This window comes from Apteryx mantelli, chromosome 1 (genome assembly GCF_036417845.1).
Source record: "Apteryx mantelli isolate bAptMan1 chromosome 1, bAptMan1.hap1, whole genome shotgun sequence".
Classification (NCBI taxonomy): domain Eukaryota; kingdom Metazoa; phylum Chordata; class Aves; order Apterygiformes; family Apterygidae; genus Apteryx; species Apteryx mantelli.
The window spans coordinates 16,591,687-16,614,794 of record NC_089978.1 but is presented as its reverse complement, the minus strand read 5'-3'; the positions used below and the strand labels follow the sequence as shown (position 1 = coordinate 16,614,794).

Sequence of the window (23,108 nt, the reverse complement as noted above, 5' to 3'; positions counted from 1 at the left end):
CCGCAAGCCTCATCCCAGCTTCCAGGCTCCCAGGGCGCCCGCTCCGCCAGCGGCTGCCCCGGTCCCGCAAAGGGGAGCGGGAGCGGGAGCGACCCCGGCGCCCCCTCGCGGAGGGCTCCGCACCCCGGGGGGCGAGGGGGGCCGGGGCTGCGGCCGCCGGGCCCGGGAGCGCGGCTGCCGGCCGCCAGCTGTGCGGAGCTCTCGCCGGCTGCGGAGCCTCCCCTTCCTTGCTTTTACGCGTCGCGGATCTCGAAAGGGCGAGGAACTGATTCATAGACGGGGACAAGACGGGTAGAGAAATGCCTTTTATTAGCTAACACGGCTGAGGGAAGAGGGGGCAAAACTGCCAGGCAAACAGCTTCACAAAGTATGCCTTTAATAAAACTATACAAAAACTATACAAAACTTTTCTCACTAACCGTATAGTAACATCTGTGTAAAACACGTCGCCATTCCGAGTTTGTGTAATCAAGGAGTACGTGCTTCTTCCTAAGAAAACCATGCAATTTCTACTTGAGTTCGTGTAGAAAGAAGAACACCCCCATTACAAACCTGGGGAACAACCAGGTTAATAACTAGGTACCAAATAAGCTTCCACCAAAACAATGATACAAAGTGTGGACGTGTCGTTTGAAAGGGTCCACAATCAAATAGGCAAATGTCTGTTCATGGCTTTTGTTTGAAGGGTAACACAGGCCGTTCTCATCCTGAGACGAAGGCAAAAAAAGAAAACAAAACAGTATTAATGACAACATGGATACCAATGAGAATATTCATACAATTTGAATAAAATGTATCATTCTGTTTCAGTTGTAACAATTTACTTGGCGGCATAATAGAACAAACACACAGAGTTTACTTAAGCAGTATTATAACATCTCCATTAAGATCCTGACATTACAACACATACATAAGCAGTTCTATCCCTCTGAATAGTGACAATAACCTGAATGGAAATGTAAAATTAATTGCGAATGTAAAATTAAGCATGTAAGCATGTGAGTATACAATTAGAGCCTAAAATACAGATGATTAAATATATGGGGATCCAATCATGTTTCCTTTGAAATAGAAAAATATTTAGGAACTACATATTAATAAGTGAAGTTGTTCTATCAATAATTCTTTTTCACTTAACATTTGCTAATGCATCTGTTCAGTCTTAAATATTTGCATTTAAGAAAAAAACTCTTCTTATCCCTTATTAACATCTTCAAAATGTTATTTAAAAGTTTGTTTGCCAATACTCAGAAAGCGCTTAAACAGAATTTAGACACAACTCCAAATTTCTCATTCCAAAAAACTACATACACCTGACAACCAACACTACAAGAACTAGGCTCTTCAAATTAACATCCTGCTTCTGTGTATGTCAATAAAAGCTTCAGTCTTGACAGGGCAGCAAAGCTGGACACCTGCTTCAAATCCTATTTGGATTCAGAAAGTAGATGTTTCCTTTTTTGATGCATTCAGTCTTGTAATTGAACATCTAATAGATGAACAAGTATGAGGCAGACAGCATAAAAACAGGTAATAGCTTCCTTCTGCTCCCCACCACCTTTACACAATATTTGAAGACATGTAAATTCTGTCTCCTGTTTTACCAGAGGAAATTCCCATATTGAGTATAGTGTCCATTTTCTCCAGGAAAATTTTAAATTCCCAGACTGCAGAATATTCCAGATTAGAAGCACATCTCCCTCATTCTTCTGTTGAAGCTGTTCTACTTTGCAGAACCCATCTTTTTTTGGACCAAGGAATCATGAAAACTGTAACACCCTATCTTAGTGGTTAAGGCAGTCAACTTGGAGGGAAAAGACCTCGTTTCCATTTTCTGCCTCAAGGGCAATTTGTGAATTTTATCCAGTGACTCTTACTGGCATCCAAACTTCTCTCCTGTTATTTAGAAGAGAATGAACTCTATACTGTATGTTCCTCCTTTGAGGAATTATTCAAGACCATAAATCTTAATTTAAGATAAGCACCACCCTAAAAGCATTGTTTAAGACAGATAGAGATTTGATACATTTATTCTGAGCATTTTTTGAAAACAGTGAAATAGAGAGAACTAAAAATAGTATTCTGTTTTAAGCAATACAGCATACAAGCTTTGTGGCTCCAATCTTAAGATACCTAGCTGTCTTCGGGCATTTTGTAGGGATTCGGGTGTATGAAACACTGGATTCTCAATATCACCAGAGAAAGCAAACTTTAAGTTAGATTTTACAATACTCAGCATCACAACGGCTTTGGAGTTTGATCCAAAAATAACCTAAGTCCACCAAAAAGGAAGAGAAGACCAATATCAAAATGTAATTGTTAGTTAAACTGATTTCCCATTGCTATTGGAAATCCCATGTCTGCAGTTCTTGATGAATCAACCAATATCAGTTGAGTTTTTGACTGTTTAAAAGCAGTGACAGCACACTGCAACTTTGCTGGAAAAAACAGGGAAAAAAAACAAGCTAAGTTTTGTTGATAAGGCATTTCAAGAAACTCCAGAATATACTAAGCTTGATAACAGGAAATAATAAATATAATCTAATTTAAATTAAGGGGGGGGGGGGGTTCCTTAAATTAATTTTAGTCAGTAAAAAGATCATTTAAAAAGAAAAACTAAAACATTTTAGCATAAACACACTGGAATTTGCATAGGGTTACTCTTGTCTTTAGAGTAACAGGGCGCATATCAATGAACTAAGAATCTTACCAGTTTGAACTTTGGTTCAGACATGTGGAGTTGGTGTAACACTTCATTGATTTATTGATGTCAGAGTGGGGTCGTTTTAAGTCTTTGTAGGAACATAGCTAATCAGCTGATGATTTCAAGATTATGCGTAGCATAATACAGAAAGATACGCCGAACATCTTTAAAAATGCATTATTTTATCAATGAGATTTAAAAAGACTTTGTGGATAAACTATTTATTACAGAGATTTCTAACACTGCTACAGAGATTTCTAACACTGCGATAGTTAAGGCTCAGGTAAAGAAAGTTCTAAAACACCAATTAATATCCAAATACTTCAGATTTAATGAAGTTTCATTATATGCAAGCTGTGAAGCTTGGAATTCAATAGAGTTTGTGGTCACATGAGTTAAAATGATTTCTCTTGTGATGCCCTGGTCTACAGAATTTTGATACTAACAGATCTACACAAATTCATAGCTAAACCCTAATATCTTGAAATATTTAGATTAAGAGATCTTACTATTTAAACACTAAATCTGCCCTGAAACTGCTTTTTAAACATACAATATCACCTGCAAAGAGTAGATCAGTTTCCCTCACTGATTTTTGACATGCCCATGCTACTAAGATACATATCTGTGGATACAGATTTGTTAGAAAAGAGGCATGAGACACAATTTTCCATATATTGATGAAGGCAGCCATCTTCATCTCTCTGTGTTATCTGATTTTAACAGGCTTTTTTTTTTTGTATTGTTTCCTAAACAAGGTCATCTTAGACACAGTTTAAACAAAATAAAAAGGGAGTGGTAGTGTCAGGATAAAGTTATATAAAATTCTTAATTCCTGATACCATTCCTACTTTTACAAGTATACAAGTACATTTATTTGTCCATTTATTAATCTCATTTGCAAAAATGTGTGTTCTTCTAACTTCTCAGCTGATGCTCAAGCAACTTTCACCAGAACAGCTTCCTTTTTTCTATGTAAGGCCAAGAGGTTATGTCCATTTCTTTCAGATACAAACTAAGAAAATATGACTCATGCATTGTCACCTCCACATCAAGATTGTATTAACACACTCTACGGCTATTTACCAAATTAACTTAGAAACTGCATCGACTGCAGAAATACAGTTGTCTTCTTTAGAGGAACTTTTCATCAAAAGCACAAGACATTTGTGTTCCAGTAAGCACCATTCCTGTAGTTTCCAGGCAGAGCTTAGGGAGTTTTGATTCATAGAACCTTTAGAGAATCCAGACATTGTAGCCTTTCATTTTGAAGGAACCTCATGTTTTAAGTCTGAGCATGTCTTTGGGATAAACTCTTTCCTGAGAGAAGATTCTTCAGGATGTTCTTTAGTGGAAACCAGATTTTCAGAATTCTCCCTCACCTCACATATTTTCAGAATCTGCAGTAAAGCCTTATTTTTCCTCAAAGGCTATAGGGATTTTCCCCCGAAGGCTATAGAGATGGCATGCTCTGTATTTGCATTGGATTTTCTTTTGCCCATCCACTTCTTCATTTTCAAAATGTTGAAAAGTTTAAAGTTGTCTAGTTTTTTGTTTGTTTCTTTGTTTTTTAACTGATGATATTCAGTGTACGGCAAAGACAGCTAGGGGAGCTCTTAAATAACAAGTCTGCCTAAACATAGAAGTCCACAAAGTTGATGTGAATCTATTATTGATCCAGAAATGTGGGGGAAAACAGTAATAACAGAAAAACAGCAAGTTACCAAGGCTTCTGTTATTGTTTTTCTTTTTTTAATTTAAAGCCTGCAGCCTAGTAAGTTGAGGCAAATTGTGATACATCCATAAAGTGCTCATTTTTAGAAAACATTTCAGGTCTTCTATGAATCACACGTAGCAGTTAAAAGACAATGACCCACAGATGAACAACTGGGCTATTGGCAAGTTACAGGGAAGTTTGTGTAGTCTGAAATGACATCAGCTATTTCTTTTGGAAGTGGGTACATTATTTGATGTAATTATTATATACTCTGGTTACTTAAGAAGAATTAGGAGTAATTCAACCTACTGTAACAATTAAATGGCAGATACACTGAATCCAGTAAACATGCAGCCCTTTCTCAAACTCATTTTTATGGTAAATGTATGATTTTGCAAGAAAAACACACAGAAATGAGACGTGAGAAGGGAGGGGAGAAGAGGTTAGTAGCCATCTCACCATTCTCACTCTTTTGTTTACTGAACTGCCTTGCAGTCTTTACAGAAGCAGATGCAATACAGACTATCCAGAAAGCTCTCTAAAAACATTTCTAAAAACAGAACTACAAAGTCAAGAGTGGGTTCTTAATCCTTACTTCTCTTTCATGTACATATATAAACAGAGTTACTCAGACCTAGAGATACGTTTGGTTTTTTTTATAAACTAGTTTCTGGATACCTATCATGACTACAAATGTAATCCAGTAAACCTATTTTTAGTGAGCTACAAAATAAAACTTTAAGTGGTGTCTATTGCTGAAGAGTTACTAAAGATTGCAAGCAGGATGAGATCAGAGAAAGGGTTCAAGAATAAAGAATGGTGACAATTATGTAAAAATAACCCTTTTAAAATGAATATTAAGTTTTCTTTGTGTAAATGTCAATTCAATTCATTATTTTCATGTTACGCATGTTACTTCCAGTAAAATCCTGTACCAAAAAATTGTTAGTACTTACATATGCAGACACTCTGAAGACAGCAGAAGTAATGCTTATTTCTTTTGTTTCTGGATTTTTTTGAACACTGAAATACAGGGAAATAATACAAGCTTAATACTTACACCACAGATATTAGAGTCCTTCATTTAATAAATAAGTTTTGAACATATGCACCATATTCTTGCTCAAATTTTAACATGTTCAAGCTAAGAGTTAAAATTCAACTTGTGCCACATGGACCAGGAAAAGCTGTATTAACAGTTCTAGATAATATGGATATTGTAACATTTTACTGAAAACTATTGAATGAAAATATATCTAGTCATCTGGGCTAGGTTGATTTAGCTGTTTTCAACTACTAAATCACACCAATATTACCCAGGCCTGGCTGACTCCAATATAAAGTTTGCACTTTGATATATAATGAAAGTGATTTAGCTAAACATGTTGTTAAAATATATTTTTTAATTTTTATGCATTCTTAGAGGAAAAAAATTGCAACTGAATGGCATCTACTACAGACTACAAGAAGTAGCAGCAGTACTGGTAAAGAAATGCAGATGATTGATAGTTCATTTTTAATTAATATATGATTAAGTTTTAAGATCTTTTTTTTTTTCCTCATCTTAGCCATCTTAGAATGGTATTATGATTACTGAATCATTATATTGCTAGACTGTGATTGTTGTGAAAACTGCTATTTCTTCCATTGTAATTACTAATAATGCTAAGATATTATTGCAGACTGACCAGACATCTCAACACCTTAACACATACTATATTTAAATATTTTTAAATGTCTCATTTTTCCTCAGGTCTGCTTTTAAGTGATGCTTTCTTCATAAATTAGATCATGTAACTTCTATGAATTTATCTATTTCACAGATTCCTATTTTCATTAACTCACCGTGGAATAGCTAAGCCTTATAAACTCCATACTCCATACAGTTGTAAGAAATGCATAGCTCAAAACCTGCCTTATCATAAACAAGTTCAGTTTCTAGGAAAGGTCCCAATACAGCCAAATTGCTAGAGGATGTGTGTTAAACACAGTTCAGTTGTATACCACAGGAGCTCCAGGCTGTCTATGACAGCAGTCCCCTATTACCACTGCTTTTGCAAAGATTCTTTTTATAAGAAGAACAAATAAAACCCAAATCAACCATCATTTTTGTTGATTCGATCTCTTTACCCCATCAAAAAATTGACTTTTTGATTTACTGATTTCATCTGTAATGACAGTCATGCATGAATTATCATTAAGTCTGTACTGTGAAGCTGATCTTTCATGTAGTGAGTCAGTAATGAGGCTTCTTCAAAATTTTTTCTTGTAATTCACATGTGGATATACTCAACAGTGGATTAAGACAGCATTGCTGAAACTGGTACTGGCCCCAGTTGTCTGCCTTACCACCCCGCTAGAGATTACTGCCTTCCCAGCAGGGACAGCTCAACTGGTTCGTGACTCAGCTTCTGAACCACTGCAGTTTACAGCCCGGCATATTAAGATAAACTAAAATGGATGTCAGTTTATGCTAACCTACTGCGCTCTAAACTGCAGCAGTTCAGAAACTGTTTAACCATCTCTGCTGAGAGAATGACAACTTTCAGAACAAGGTAGAGAGGGCTAGCGGGATGACTACTTTCTGCCATATGTCACCACCCTCAAAAGCTACAGTTGTATTTAATTTATTTTGGGCTCACATTCTTTTGTCTGAAAACTACAACTTTCAATTTCTGGTTTCTTAATTTTTCTATTATATATAAGATGTATATCTTACAGGATTACCAAGGAAATGGGTGACAGAGAACAAGTCTTTCTATTTATGCCATTGCCTAGAAATTGAGAAAATTTCCCCTTGTGGTTAGCTTCGTGTAAGTCACTTTTCAGACTGAATGTTTATTTCACATACTTTTTAACTTTTAGGGCAAAATAATATATCTGCCAAAATCAGATGAGACTTTTCTTGTTGACTTGAAAGAAACCAGGATTTTGCCTTTACATTTGACATGCTTATTTGGTATTTTTCCTTAAAAGTTTAGAAAAAAACTAACTTGTCTTCTTGATGAGGATAATATTCCCATAAAAATATTTTCTTAATATCCCACTTTGTTCTTCCAAATTGTTATTTCCTATACTACTAATTGAATATGGGAGTTCCTTAATCATTGTAATGTACATCTATTCTCTTCTTTAAGGAGAACAAATTTCCTCACCATCTCTCAATTCACTTGAGTTCTACTTATATCCTAAACTTACTGGCAATATTTTATTAGGCTTTCCAAACACAAAAAGAGCAACTCAGTGTCTTCAGGTAAATTGATTTATTACAGGGGAAAGGGTGTGTAGAGGGTGTGTAGAAAACATAGAAGGAAGGAGAAGAGAACAGTAAGTACAACATACTGTAGCAGCTGTCATCTTGGAGAGATGCCATTAGAAAAAATCAGGTGTTAATTATAGAAGACAAGATTTATCAACTTAGGAGATCACAAAGATTCATATAGTATATTTTAACTAACATATTATGTCATGTAAATATGTTCTTTAATTTTAACTAAACCAAAAATATTACATAAAGTATTTTAAAAATTGTTTACATTACAAAGGACATGACACATGCTCATATTTTGGATGGATTCAACTGGTCACAGACTGATTACTGCTGAATTAGTAACAGACAACAAGTTGTGCAAAAATACATTACAAAGTAATTGTTAGTCTTTTAACAAAGTAAAATTTAATAGTTTTATTTGGAATTCTCTAGCTGTGTTTGTAAAACATCTAGAAGGGTTAATTTCAAAAGATTATTGCATTCTCTCATAATAAAGTTATATACATGGAAATGTTTTAATAAAATGAAATGTCAAGCTTTTTGACATTATTTTTAACTTAAGCGCCCTGGAGTTAGAACTGAGGAATTACCGGCAGGAAACTGTAAGAAAGGGAAGTGGGAAAAAGCTCATAAAAGGCTGCCACTCCGGGCATTAGACAGACTTTTGTAGGACTTTTCATGCTTAAGCCAAGACTGGTCTTCTGTAAAAAGGACTGTTACAGGACCAAACATTGGTGTTTTATAACATATATAAGCGTATCATGATTAGACTCAGTTCATCTGGGGGACTCTAGTTTTTTGGTGCACATCAGCTAGCAGGTAATAATTTTTGTACTGTCCACTTACTTTTCACCAAGTGTTTTGAATGCTCACAACTTAAAAATTAAAATTTTAAAGTAGCTCTACTTATAGATTTTTTTTTAAATACCATGATATTGCAATCCATGATGAAAAGAAACCAGACACAGGACAACAGTCTAGAATAGAAGAATTTAAGGAAAAGCAGGTTTTCAACAAGAATTTGAAAGTGGAATGTTTGGTAGACAGAATTTACAAGACCATTACTGTCATGTGCAATAGTTTACAGAAAATAAGATGTCACGAGTAAGTAATTCTCCTTGCCTTATTGTCCATTGTAATTTCTAAAAAAATGAAGTAAGTGCTATAGTGCACAGCATGGACCAGAAATTAGAAATGAAATAAGTAAAGACTGTGGCATGAGAGTTCCTCATCAAAGCCATTCTGCTTATCCATTCAGCGGCTTGCTTTCTCTTAGGAAGGTGGTAACAGAATAACACCACCACTTTGGATAAACTGGGGGCTGGGAGGAAAGAAAGAAAGCAGGAGACAAATGTGATGGTGAAGGGGGGAGAGAAAGCAGAGTCTGAAATGTCAAGATTGAAAGCTTTTCTGATGGGATTGTCAAAGAACTTAGTATCAAGGGAGCAAGATAAAAGATTTAGTTAAATTGTGATGGGCTTTTTCAATTGCTAGTCAGGGTTAATGCTATCTCCATTGGACAGTGAGAAAACAACAGACATTATAGACAAGGAAATGGAGAGATACATGGCAGATGAATAGTTATATCAGGTGAAGTGAATAGATATATTTAAAACTTTGGAGGATAGAAAGAAAGCTGACAGCTGAAAAAAAGAAAACCCAAACAAACAATGTAATGGACCTTGAAAGGTTTTCTCCTGATACCATATAAAGGAAGGAAGAAGCAGGCATGAGAAAAAACACAGAAACATGGAAGGAGTCAATACAGAAAAGGCTGAGGGGACAGAAAATGCAAATCATGAAAGCAAGATGAAAATGTGGGCAAAGTTTTGGCAGATGCAAATTTTTTATAACAAGAACTACTTAATATCCTGATCAAGTTTTATTGTAGGAAAAGGAAATATGAAGGCAAAGAAGAGGAGTGTTTCAGAACAAAGCTTTAACCTGTTTAGGAAAAAAAAACCCAACCAAATAGCAAAAGAAAGGAAGAAAGTGAAAGAACTGATTAGATTTGGCACTTTGTCATAGGTCATTTAACAACACAAGATCAGAAACAGCTGTAGTCAATGCAGAGGGAACTAAGGCCAAGGATTAGAGTAGCAAACAACTTGTTTCAAGTGCAGAGTGAACTATTTAAAAGAAAAGGGAGGGTGAGTGATGAATTGATAAATCCTTTTCTGTCATATTATGCATTTCTGAACAATACACTTGATTTCTCTCTATGTATGATATTATGATAATGCCAAAAATTAAGTTCACACTAATAAGAAATCATCGGTGACTAATCATAATATCCAAACTAATAAATGCAGCAATACAGGTTAGTTATTTCTAAAATTTTCTTTGAATGGATTTATCACTCAGTTTCTCGTTTCATTTTTTTTTTTCAGAAGTATAAACTGTTCTACTGCTACTTTAATCATTGATTTTAGATAAGCCTGGAAAACAGCATAGGACTGAATCAACTTGCACCCTGGAAAGTATGGACAATTAGAAAATCTGAAAGCTGCTTAGAGGTAATTAAAGTTCTGTAAGCTTCTTTGCTTAAGTATTACAAAAAATTCCAAAAAGAGAGCCAAGTATTCTGGGTTTTATATTCTGTTTGGATACAGCAAGCTACATTTACACAAGTGCTACAGAAAGTCAGGAAATACTCAAGTGAGCAGGAATCACTGGATCTGGTACTTTCACTGTATCTTTATTCAGCCATCTAAGTTTTACTCTTAAGTTTAACCAAAGACATTTTAAGAACAAACTCAGTGATGAATATATCTTGCACATGTTTTTTTTTTAATTTCCTTGTCTTAAAACAGGAGATGAAATAATAATGGGTAATGACACCATACCAAATACAACTGAGGGAGGAAAAAAATCACAATTCCTACTTTAAGCAATTTGAAGTCTTTGTATTGCACATTTCAGTGCATCCCTTAGTATCCATGTTATCAGAGTTCTTGTACCATCCCACATATCAGAGATCTGCTATTGTTTTCATTGTTCAGGCTAATACTGCACTTGATACCATCCCCACCTATACTTACCGTAGGTGGCAAAATATAACACTACTAAATTTTAGTAATATTGTTGATGATTTTTATATTCTTGTTAGCTCAGCTAGGAATGAGTCTTTGTATAACTGTTAATTACACTCCATTTCCCACTAACTGGGAAATAAGAAATTCTGTCAGTCAGAGAACTCACCATATGTGTATATCAAAACAGAGGAAAAAATAGCCATTCTTCTGAATTTTCATCTGTGATCAATTGCCTCTCAAGCAAAAAATAAATGAATTCCAAACAATTCCATACACCAGCCAGGGCCAAAAATGTTTTAGTCCACTATGTCATGTCAACAGCCAGATTCTACTCCCTTAGCTTTACACTGCAGTGTCATTGTACTATTTGTTGACCTGAGAATGGCAAAATCCAACTGTATTAAAAAAAAAAAAATCAGCTGGAATAAAATATTTAAAGATCAAAAAATTTCAACTAAAGTATTTCAACTTTTTTAAATATGAAACCAAAAGCTTGAAAATACTCCAAAAGTATATATCTATCAAGATCAATAGTTGAAATTATATCAATGACAACTGAACATAATTGAACACAATCTAGTTCCAGTAGCATGCCCTATTTTCAGTAGAGGATTACAGAAACAAAAATCTCCAAAATGGGAATGAATTATAAAACATCAGTGACCATATCTGTAATACAGTAAAATGTTTTTAGTTAGGACAGCTGCCATTAAAATTGTACATACTTTGCCATTGAAATGCTATCATTGTTACAAGTTATTTTAATACTTGAACATAAATGAGATTGAAGACTGATTAAAAAACATTCCAATTTTCAAAGCAGTAATGCACAGCATTTACACAAATAGACACTAAGTGTCTATGCACAACACATACATATGTAATTGTACAAAATCAGAAAACACTTACCTTACCAAGTCTTTATATAAAGCTTTTGTAGTTTCTAAGTATGGGCCAAGTACATCCTCAAACTGACAGACAGTTCCTCCAAGGCAAAGATGCTTAAAAAGACAAAACAGAAACTCCTTGCGATCTGACTGACTGAATAAGTCATAATGGTCTGAATCTTCCAGAAGCAAGGCCTTATGGAACAAGAATATAATAAAAAGGTCAAATAGGTATATATCTAAATAATCTCTTTGAGATTAAATACATAAATAATACAGCTACTTTTCTGTATGTTAAGCAGAGTTTATATTAATATAAAATATAGGAAATAGAGATGGAAATAAATAAACACTTTTCTCCAAGTAGAAATTCTTTTCCCAATGATGCGATTAATATCATGTTCACAGTTTATAGATACAACATAAAATCTTATTAGCAGAACCATCAACTGTCAGATTTGCGCCCACAAGAGATATGGGAAGATTTTTCAAGAGTCTGGTAATTCATTGGTTCATCATGCTAATGAAACAACCAATAATCTGAAAATAATCTAGGTATATTTGGTATGTTGATCACTGCCAATTAGTTTGTCTTTGATAACTTTGACTACCTCTGTTATCGCACATTCCTAAGGGAATCCAGAGGCAATCACTCACATTCACACTATTCTTTACTGCAGACGCTAGTGAACATTTATCCAAGTATAAACCGGACATGCTATTCAACTGCCTCCATGTGTCCCACCTACCTTTTGCAACAATATTACATGAATGCAGAAGTCTTCCTAGATTAGACCCAACACTGCCCACTGCAAGGGTAGACAGGAATTGTAACTCAGGACGGCTACAAAGTGGCTGAGTCACATCAGCCAAACTGCAGATACCAATACAAGCAGATGCAAATGGGTCAAAGCTAGATTTGAGTTTAACACTCTCTGGCCTTCTTTATAACACTGTTACAGAACTGAGCAGAAAAGGGCTGGGGCAGCAACTGCTGTTGATGGCCACCTCACGCACATCTCAATCCCTTTCTTGGTGGAAGCAAGAGGAGAAGACATTGCAGATAGGAAAAAAAAAAAAAGTAAAGTTTTGCAGCTGAGGTCCACTCTGACAGAAGCAGACTAGACAGTCTGCTGCCCCCTACAGTCTACTATTCTAGGATGCTGACTAATCAGCCTAAAGCTTTGAGGCAGTTTTTGGAAGATTTTGACGCTTATTTCTTTCTGTCATCTTAAGTCTTATGACTGGGAATCATGTTCATTTCGAATAAATGTGAATCCTTCAACTTTCAAATGCAGACATATGCATCCCTTCCAAGGGGAGGAAAACAAAAAGGGACTAAAATCCTAATGATATCTCATTTTAAATGTTGCCTCTTGCTTTTCACATCAAATATTCTTAATTAAAAAAAAAAACCCAATATACCCAACTTATAAGTAAATACATAGTATTTTGAACTGCTAGTCTACAAACCAAATCTGAGATTCAAACATGAGTTTGAGTTCTGTCCTTTTTCCAGAACTTCACAAGACAGACCAGTTTTTCAAGCCACATCCTGTAACCAGTGTCACTGGCTCAAATACATTGTCTTCGAAGGGTTTGCCAAGTGCAAATGACTGCAACTCTGTAATTATTAAGTACTTCTTACAAGGAAGAGCAAAATCCAGTTCTCCCAGCCTATGCTTTGCTAATGCTAAACAAACATAAGTAATAAAAATTTGGTTGGGCTTATGCAGTCAAAAGAAACACTTAGAATGAGGACATGTTGATTAAGAAGGTGCTACTGTTCGAGAGGTTCTTTTTCAAAATAATCTGCTCTCTAAAACCTCCACTGGAATGTACCAAACAATTTTTACCTTGCAGGACTGTTCAGGAAGTTATATTTATTTGAGCTTATGTTACCTGAAAGTAAATGCTACTAAATATACATAGTTCAACACCATTAAAGCATAAGGGGAGACAATCATTAAAGAAGCAAATCAACAGAAAAATTATGCTTCTTTTAAGGTTCCTATCATCAACCTGAACTACTTACATAGTCCTCCAAAAGACCCCTAAAACTGAGGTCCTCTTTCAGTGGTCACTTCAAAGTCATTTCCCTTTTCATAGTTTCCTCTCCTTTGTTTCAGTTCAAAATACATGAAGATGCCTTTCCTTAAATTTCTTCACATGTGATCCTGGTCAGGAAGGCTTCAGGATGTAGCTATTGAGCACTTTCAATTTTATAAACTATTTAGAACAAAGGGTGAACCTGCAGCTCTGGGTATCATGAGAACTTTCCACTAGCACCACTTGTTTTCCTCTCCTAGGCAAAAAAGGAGCTGCATTTGTTTTCTTCCCAGGTAGTGACTACTTATGAAAAGGGTGAGCAGAAGAAGCTTTTACCTTTCCCCTCCACCTAAACAGAAAAGAGGAACCAACTCAAAAATAACAATTGTCTTGACACACTTGGGAACTGGAGTACCTCAGTCACTTATATCACATGGCTATAGATCTCTATTTTTACCTTGAAAAGCACATATCAAAAGAAAAAAAATGCCAAAAAATGTGTCCTTACAGTAACTAAGAGTATGAACATTTATAAGAAATTAGAGTGCTATACTGACCTTCCTTAATTCATCAGAGATGAGCATATCACCATAATATTCATCATAACATTTCACAATATGTCCAGTTTCTCTAACAACTCCTTCCGTGTACAGACGATCAAAAAATGACATTGAAATCTGTGTACACGGCACTACCGTAGCTTCGGTTTTTATCACTTTGGAACCTGGAATACAATAGGAAGGCTTCACTTCAAGTCTGTTCTGTTAAATAGAACAGCAGAATTTCCACATGCTAGTGGTTTCATATTAATTCGTAATTTGATAGAGCACCGAAATAATTAACTTCTCTAAATGGTCGTGTGTGACATACTCTTTAAAAAAACATTAAAGATCACATAGGTACAACACTTAATCACAAAGCCCCTCAAAAAAACAAAGAAAGTTAAGAAAGAAACAAGGGCAAAGAACACGTTAAATCCATCTGAACGCTACCTTACATGAAGGCTCGTGCATTTGCTCCCTCTGTTGGTAATGCTATCAATCAAAGCAAATAATAGATAAAACACAATGTGAAACTCAACACCACACCTTAGAACATCATAATTCTGTAACTTCAGCCTTAAAGAATCTGAAGAGAAAACACCAACTTTGGATTGAAGTACAAAAGTCACTAACTGCTACTAACTCCTCACAAAGTAAAAAAGGGATTTAACGCTTTTTAAAAACGGACACAATTCTGTATGTTAAGTGATATATCCATACTTTTTGGAAAGTTATTTTTTAGCTTACAAAACTACTGTAAGCTTTACTAGCTGGCTGTATCACGTTTCAAAATTCTGCCAAGAAAATAAAAATGTAGCCAGTGCTTCCCTGCATGAACTGTGAGAGTTCTCTCTGCGGCCATTAAGTAGAGAGCACATTCTGCTGTCATTTGTCTGTTTTCTGTGCTCGCAAGCCATCAGAAGCTTGATCCCCTTGCTCAGACATAGGCATCAAGTGCCACTGGAGATGTTCTATAGTATTTTATTTAACCAGGTACCAGCCCATAAGGGCACATATCTTTTCTATATACAGTATCACACCTACAAAGCTGTATGCACATGTTGGACACCCTATGACATCTCAAACAGCATTAGACTCTTATGTTTAACAAGCTTAGGGCTCAGTTCAGTTCCTTTTGCTCTCCACAGTTCAAGTATTCAAACCAAACATTAGAACGCATTCTCTACTCGTCTTTGAGTCGCCATCCCCCAATACCTTTCAAGGGGTTTCTAAAACACAGGGTGGGGAAACACAGATAGAGGGAGACAGAGAGAATGTGAGCGCAAGGGAGAGCACAAGGGCAATACAGCTCTGCAGAGATAATATTCACAGAATTCCAACTTTCCATGAGTTTATTTTTTCTCCCCTGTAGATTCCCTCTATGGGAGACTAGTCAGCAACATCACAATATCAGAAGGCTGTTGACTGTATACCAAAACATAAAATTAAGCAGTGTCCTGCCAAACTGACCTAAAAAATCACTGAAGACTAATATTCTGAAAAAGTGCAAATTTCACTCTAGATGACAATATTTCAGGAACAGAAACATGTCAAAAAGGGAGGTACATACTGTAATGCTTCCAAGAGCATAAATCTGTGATATTCCGTTTTGATTTCAATCTTTGCAAGCATAGCATAGCCTAACATTTCTCTTTCCCTGTACTCCCCCAAAATCCCTGGGATTTCTCCCATATATTATTACATAGAGATCATTTATTCAAAAGTTGAGTAGGGTTGGTATTTTGATATCTAAACTTGGGTAAACAGTCCCACCTATCTGATCACTCTTAAGAAAAAAAATTAAAGGAATCTACAAATTGACTGTTTGAAAATGTGTTTGTACTTAAACTGAAAATGTTGGCATGAAATTATACAATTAATTTACTGGGAAAATATGATGCAAAGAAAATCAACTATAGGAAAAAGCACGCTATTTAATTGCTTGGCTTCACATTTACATATATGGCTATGGAAAAGGGTACTTGTTATCCAAGAAATTCTACAGGACATTCTCTTAGCTGTCTACATGGTAACTATCAAAAAATAATCAAAATATAAAATAAAAATCACAAGTCAGAACAAACATGACTTGGGGCACCAAAACCTTAGAAAAAGATTTATTGAGGGTTTTTTATTTGCTTTTACTTCCTCTCACCCCCTCACCCCAAGACTCTTCTAATTTCTAGTTCTCAGTCAGACTTCCCTTCATATAAATAGAAATTTTATAAAAGATTTAATAGGAATTGAATCAGCCCTAACACAGGAATGATTTTGGAAAGACCCATGAATTAAAAACTGATTCAAGATTAATAACATCCGATGTTAAATGATCTGAAACAAAGGCCATATCTTACATTTTCCCAGTTATTGAGCTCAAAGTGTAAGAAATTCAGCTATTTATAGGCCTTCACATTGTTAGGATTTTATTTGGGGGTGGGGGAGGGGTTAGGGTTAGGGGAAGGAGGAGACATGTTCTGCTCCAAAACAAGATTTTATGAAAACTTCCATCAGGAAAGATCAGTCAAGAGTTCTGTTACCTATTGAGTAGCTTAGAAAAACAAACTGTAAATAAAAAAGTTTGAATGTGCTGGAAGCTCCTATTCTCCATTTCAGAGGTGAGGTTGGGAATTAGAGATTCAGAATTTCCTGGAGAAGAATAACCAGTTCTAATAACACTGTAAAAGTGAGCAATAAAATAGGCAGAAGTAATGTCTTGACAACTCTGTGACAACTCTGTGAGTGGAAAACAAAGAGCTGAGAAGTACTGAAGCAGAACTTCTTATAACAGCTAGTTCTGGAACATCTATAAAGTGCTGCCAGTATGCTTTTAAATGAACATGGGGAGCTAAATCCCAAATGAGATCCATTCCCCCTATCTATTTCTAAGTTGTCTCCTCCGTATTTTAAACATGAAAAAAAAAGAAAAACAGAATTCCTCCAAAGCTTAAGAAAAAATTGTACCTCGGGGAAACCTCCTGCAACCTACTATTTACAAAACAATTAAATATAGAACACATAATGCAAGATTAATGCTCAGGTATTAAAAAGATGGTATTTAAAAGTAAAAGATGCAGACCAACAATTTATTGATTCAAATGACATCTAAAATTTTAGCGAATGAAAACCTGCAATAGCAGTCTAGAAAACTTGCTGACTTAAGATTTTTAAACCTTATTCTAAAGACAGCAATCATTAGAGCTTGAAGCACGTATGGCGACTAAGAGTCTTTCTTAAGCAAATACTAAACTTCTGTTTACACAAAACACAGTATCCCTATACCTTTGAAGATAACTTCTCAAGTGTTAATTGAGTTTAAGCAGATACAGTCCTGCCTCCCTGAGACTGCTGACAGGTGCAAGGCCAATAATGTGTCAAAGGAAAAACTGCTATTTAAAATTTCATTGTAGCTATTTAAAAATGCAAGACTTAATATGTAAGTTTATACGCATCAAATCATTTTCATTTTGCTGTCTCCATTTTAGAAAAATGAGAGGAAGAGATGAGGGGGGCTTAAAGCACATGACAGAACTATCAGGTACTCTGAGGAGTAACCAAGAAGGAGGGAAAATATATCCCTCCGACAACAGGCAAAAAATTGTGGTGTGAGGAGGGGTAATAAAACAAAGTATCTGTCTAATCAAATAAAGCAGAAGAGAGACTACCACAGAGTACTCTTTACCTAAAAGGTTGTATTTCAATTCCTTTTAAAGCTGGAGTCATTTAGACAAGGTACTACTGCGGATTCTATCCAGAAGCGCAGCATGTGGTGGGGCGGAGGGGGCAGGAGTACAGCTTGCACACTTGGGGAACCCCAAGTTTTATGACACCTTTTGACCTAACAGATGGAGACTGAGGACATTAAGGTCTGATTAAATTAAGGTGAGGATGAGAATAAAGAGAAGAACAAAACTGAGGAGATAAGAGATGGAAAAAAAAGTAGTAAAGAACACATAGATTTTAGGGAAAGGAGAGAGGCAAGTAACAGAGAAGAGGTAGAGATAAATATGAAAGTGAAACCAGGACCATGTGGATTCTAAAGAAAGATAATTTATCATTTTAGTTAGAGGAAAAAATGGACTGCAGCCTGAAGAAAACAAAAGGATTATGAAAATAAACACTCTAGTAATTATTTTATATAATGCTGACAGCATCTTACAAGGTAGATACAGCTTTGTTGATGTGGGTACATAAACATGTTCTGCCCAAGCTCACAGAGAGGGGAGAATGAGTTTTTTAAGAAACTACCTATACCCCACTTATCATACTATGCATCCTGAATATCTCTCCCTGCAAAAAAAAAAGCATTTTTTGTTTGCAAGAGAATAAATTTGAACCCTAGATTATGCCATTTTCTTCGGATTTTCTAAAAACCAAAATAAGCCCATTTCCACTATCTTCTTGCAAGAAAAGAAACTTGTTATTAAGAGTTACTCCACAGTGAAAAGTAAACAGCATATGTGGATTAACTAAATGTCCTAAGAAGAAAATACTGGAAGATGATTTTGTACCTCCTCCCCCTCAAAGCTTATTCTTACTATATTTTAAAAAAATGCACATGAAGACTAAGTATAGAAAAATGTGCCAACATTCCTCACCAAAAATAGGCAAAGAATGGGAAGATGAAATTTTAAGAGCAAATGGGGTATACCAGCTGTTCAGGACTTAGAGAGGGAGCCCTTCCAGCCTCAGAATAAAATGTATTACTTTCATGTTAAGATAGATTCAGGAGAATCAGGAGTTAAGAAGCTGGGATACTTGGCAAGTGACCGTTTGCTTTTAACATGAGGTATGTAACCTACTGACCTTCCTCACTATAGGGACTAGCAAGTCACAGGCTAGACAGATAGTCTAAGAAGATTCTTGCCCAAAGCAGGAAAAGAAAAAGGGTTGCCCATGCTTTGAAATGTATTTATTTTCTTTTTGTTTCCCAGAATGAAAGAGGCACCTGACAGGAAACTCGAGGCAGAGATATTCTTTGCATCTTCTGTTTCAATTGTTTTAACATCCCAATACAGCACCTTAGAAAAATTGATTTTGCTGGCAAAAAGGTGGCAACATCTAGCATCACAGTATACAGTGGGGAATACTTATGCCAATTCCAGAGCAGAAATGGAAAAGTAAATAAATTCCCAAAGTTTAATTAAATATTTACATGTAATAAAGTTATTCACAGGCAAACTGAAAAACTGAGTGCTTCCCATAATGCCCTTTTTAAATATACCTATAAAGGAAAACTACTGGGGCGATGTGAGAGTTCATATTATGCATAAAATCCCATTACATTATCACACACAATTTGCATGAAACTTTAACACTTTCATTTACATAACCAAAAATGCAATTATAAAGTGCTGCCACAAGCTTACGTGCTATTTCTGTTTGGTCTTTTTTTCCTTTAATGTGTCATCTACATCTACAGACATAACCAACTGTTATAAGCAGTTAATGATATGGCAACAAATGAGAAGTCATTCTTATGCTATGATTACAAACAGAGCAACCTATCACATGGCTCTCTTCCTGCAGCTAGGTTGTTCTTGTTGTACAAACAGTGTATTTATGCAATCTCAGGAGTGTGCTCTACCTAATCTTCTGCTCCCTGAACTTCAATTTGTAATACAGCAATAATCTTCGATTTGCTCTAAGTAGCATGGCTGCATCCATAGAAGAGTGTCTTTCTCCAAATATCTGTGAATAAGGTAGTAGTTCCATGAATACTGCACAGTTGATTATGTCTGGATACAACATGACCATGTCAACTGGATGTTATAGACCATTTACAAACACTTCCAGTAACTTGATTTATGGATCAATACAGGGTTCAAGGGAAAAAAGCGTAAAACTTGACAATTCAGTAACAAACTAGGTAAGAATCTTTTCCTATTGTTTAATAAAAGGAATCATTCTTTAAGATATTTCAACCAGACGAAGATATGGACATTGAATTACCATTATTACAAAATGATAAGCTAGAAGAAAATAGTTACAACAGAGACTATTTTCTTTAATATTATTTTATTCTAAGTTTACCCAATGTAGTCCACTGTCCTGAGGCTGAAAGCAACTTTAAACTGGAGTTCACATTTTGATCATTAAAAAATGCCTATAAAATTCAAATAAGAGATAAGAGTTAATAAAATGAAACATAAAATCATCATACATTGCCTTTGATATTTTTAAAACAAATTATAAGGATCCAATTAGTAAGTAGACCTTGTAGTTTGGATACAAAATATCATACCACCAAATACATGTTTCTGTAGCTTTGTGTAGCCAGTGTCTTTATATATTCAAGATATTTTCATTTATGTATGAGGTTTTTATAGAAAAGTACTAAAGAATATGCAAAGAGGATGAATGAAATCCTTGGAGCTGCAGAAAAAAGAAGAGGAGAGAAAGCAATTTTACCTCTGTATGTAATGCTGTTGAGCTCAAAATGAAAGGCCAAGTATGATTCTAATATCTAAATTTTGAAAAGGAAGCTGAAGCTTGTAGACATGTAGAGACACACAAAAATGACTAAACAGGTACAGGAGAAATCCACAAGTTAATGAAGCAACAGAGAAAATGTTCCACATTAAGATTTAAAATGGTCAGTCTTATTAATTTATCAGTTTTTATTTACCTATTAAAAAAATGAGACCTGCATAGCGATTTTGATAGCTATCATGATTAATAAGTTGATTAAGAAAACCCACACATACGCATACATATGCAACCAGAGTGAACAATCACTGAGCAAGCTGCTAAGGAAAATGACAGATTTTTCAGTCTCTGCATCACCTCTCTGGGATATAGACAGATCAGGCTATGTAATGTAATGGTCCCTTTGGTCCCTTTATTCTCAAATCAATTCTCAGCTACCCAGAGTTCTTCATTTCACAGTGGTATTTTTATGTTTCTAATTCAAAAGAGACATGCATTGAGATGGTAAATGCATCTTTGGTAAACTTCAATCATTTGAAACGTTTTCCAGTGAATTTCTTTAAAATATCAAGTGAATTCAGTCAGGGAATTCTGAATTCTTCTTCTGCGATAACAATATAAAATATCCATACAACAAATTAAAAAAAGATTCACTGTTTTTAAAACTACAGATGATATTTTTTTCGCTCTTCAAATAGAAAAGCGCATTTTACTTTGCAGACAACAAAAATAGCAAACATAAGTCAGCAGGACAACTGAGTCTCAAAAAACTGAGAGCCCACAATTCCAGTATAAAATAATGGTGTACAGTAAGTTTTAAAATCTTGCATTTTCAGAAATGGGGTACACATGCATGTCTAATTGCCCAGGATAGTTACGGTGACAAAGCAAGAATAGCTGTTACCAAGGGTACTAACTGCATGTACACCGTTTAAAACCTATCCCTGTGTGGGCTTCCCAGCATTAAATGTGGTGGCCAAGATCAGCATCCAGTTCAGATTGCCATTCTTGGGTTTGAATGACTAAATTGTTCCCTCTTAAAAGAGAGAAACATTAGTACGGACTAAAATATTTTCACTGGACAATACAGCTAATCCACAAAAAAAGACTTTGAGCACCACACCTAAACCACCTACTTTCAGCAAGACAGTGAGTAGACTGTGCCAAAATAGCATGTGAACACTGCTACAATATTTCCCATTATGCAGGTTTCCTATAGCTATAATTTCACACACACACACAAAACAGTGAATTTAAATATAAAGGAATTAGAGCTACCATAACAAATTCATCCTTCAGATAGGGCTTAAATGGCTGGTCAAAACTGAATGCTTGTGCTGTGATCCTGCCTTGCATGGACCTGAAAAGGAAACATGAGATGCAGTATTCTGCAGACACACTGGGTATTATTCACTCTGCAAACTGGTCTAGATACACTATATGAAGTCCTTCTCTCCTGACAAATAATTATATGCATTTTTCTTCCTCTCTCTATCGTCCCTTCTTATAATCCCCCCAATGCCCCAAGAAGGGGTAGGGGGAGCAAAAACGCTGCTTACGCAGCATCTGAGCAAATTCGTGAAGCCGAAATAGGCCTTGTCTAATTCCGGAAAACGAGGATAAACGAAGATCAAAAAAACAGGCCACAGACCGGCCGCCTCTGCGGAGCGGGCGCCCTGAGGGCGCTGCCGCGGCCCCCGCGGCCCGCTCCCGCCTCTCCTCTCCCCGCCACCCAGCGAGGCCGAGAAGCCTCCACGGACCAGCAGGCTCCCCCCTCCCACCATTTGAGGAGCCGGTCCCGGGTGTCCCGGCTCTCCAGGCCGGGGAAGGCTTTCTGGGGCAGGGCGCGGAAAGCGCAGCGCGCCCCACACCGCGGCTCCCCGGCCGACATCTTGCCGCGCCGGCCGCGGCTCGGCGGTTGCCGTGGAAACGGCGCCGCGCAGACGGTGCGCCGCCGCCGCGCTCCCGCCGCGGGCTGCGTCCCGCTAACGAGCGTTCCGCCGCCCGACGGGGCCGCGACGCGGCCTGACCCCCCCCCCCCCCCGCCCCGCCCCGCCCCGCCTGGCGCGGCCGCTTTCCTCTCTAAAAGCCTCCCAAACCCGCTGATCAAACCTCGGCCCTCTTCCCCCCAAGAGGGCTCCAGGCTCTGCGCCAGCAAAACTCTTTCCGACCCGCCGCAGGAAAGCCTGGCACCGGGGCCTGCTGAGGCTGCAGGCAGAGTGAGGTGTTGGGCCTCGTCAGCCGCCCCGGTTAGCGCTCCCCCCCCCCCCCCAAAAAAAAATCACCTAGCGTGAAAATCATGGGTTTGGGCTTCTTCCTCCGCCCCAGGGCGGTGAGCCGCTTGGGAGTCCTGAGGTCACGTTCTCAAGCTTTTCGTAATAGAAAATTATTCAAGGAAAGTACACCATTACTTAAGGAAGTTATTTTTAAAAGCTCAGTAAAGCAAGAGATACCTTGCAAAATTTGGGGAATTTCCT

The 23,108-nt window shown here is 36.7% G+C and overlaps 1 protein-coding gene across 4 annotated transcripts; it reads right to left on the bottom strand.

The window, feature by feature from the left end:
- Window positions 1–226: 226 nt before the first annotated feature.
- CFAP300 (cilia and flagella associated protein 300) lies at window positions 227–22,947 on the bottom strand. Of its 4 annotated transcripts, none has more exons than XM_013955977.1 (7): window positions 22,917–22,947; window positions 21,910–21,991; window positions 20,236–20,308; window positions 14,221–14,387; window positions 11,637–11,809; window positions 5,378–5,444; window positions 227–707 (listed from the first exon to the last, which is right to left on the bottom strand). In XM_013955977.1, the coding sequence occupies exons 2-7, from the start codon at window positions 21,985–21,987 to the stop codon at window positions 576–578; spliced, it is 690 nt and encodes a 229-aa protein (XP_013811431.1). In that variant the 5' UTR covers window positions 21,988–21,991; window positions 22,917–22,947; the 3' UTR covers window positions 227–575. The 4 variants fall into 4 exon arrangements, with proteins under 4 accessions (XP_013811431.1, XP_067145727.1, XP_067145728.1 ...); XM_067289626.1 differs by lacking the exon at window positions 22,917–22,947 and adding an exon at window positions 22,413–22,523; XM_067289627.1 differs by lacking the exon at window positions 22,917–22,947 and adding an exon at window positions 22,413–22,523 and having other exon boundaries at window positions 626–707; window positions 11,642–11,809.
- Between the last annotated feature and the right edge of the window lie 161 nt (window positions 22,948–23,108).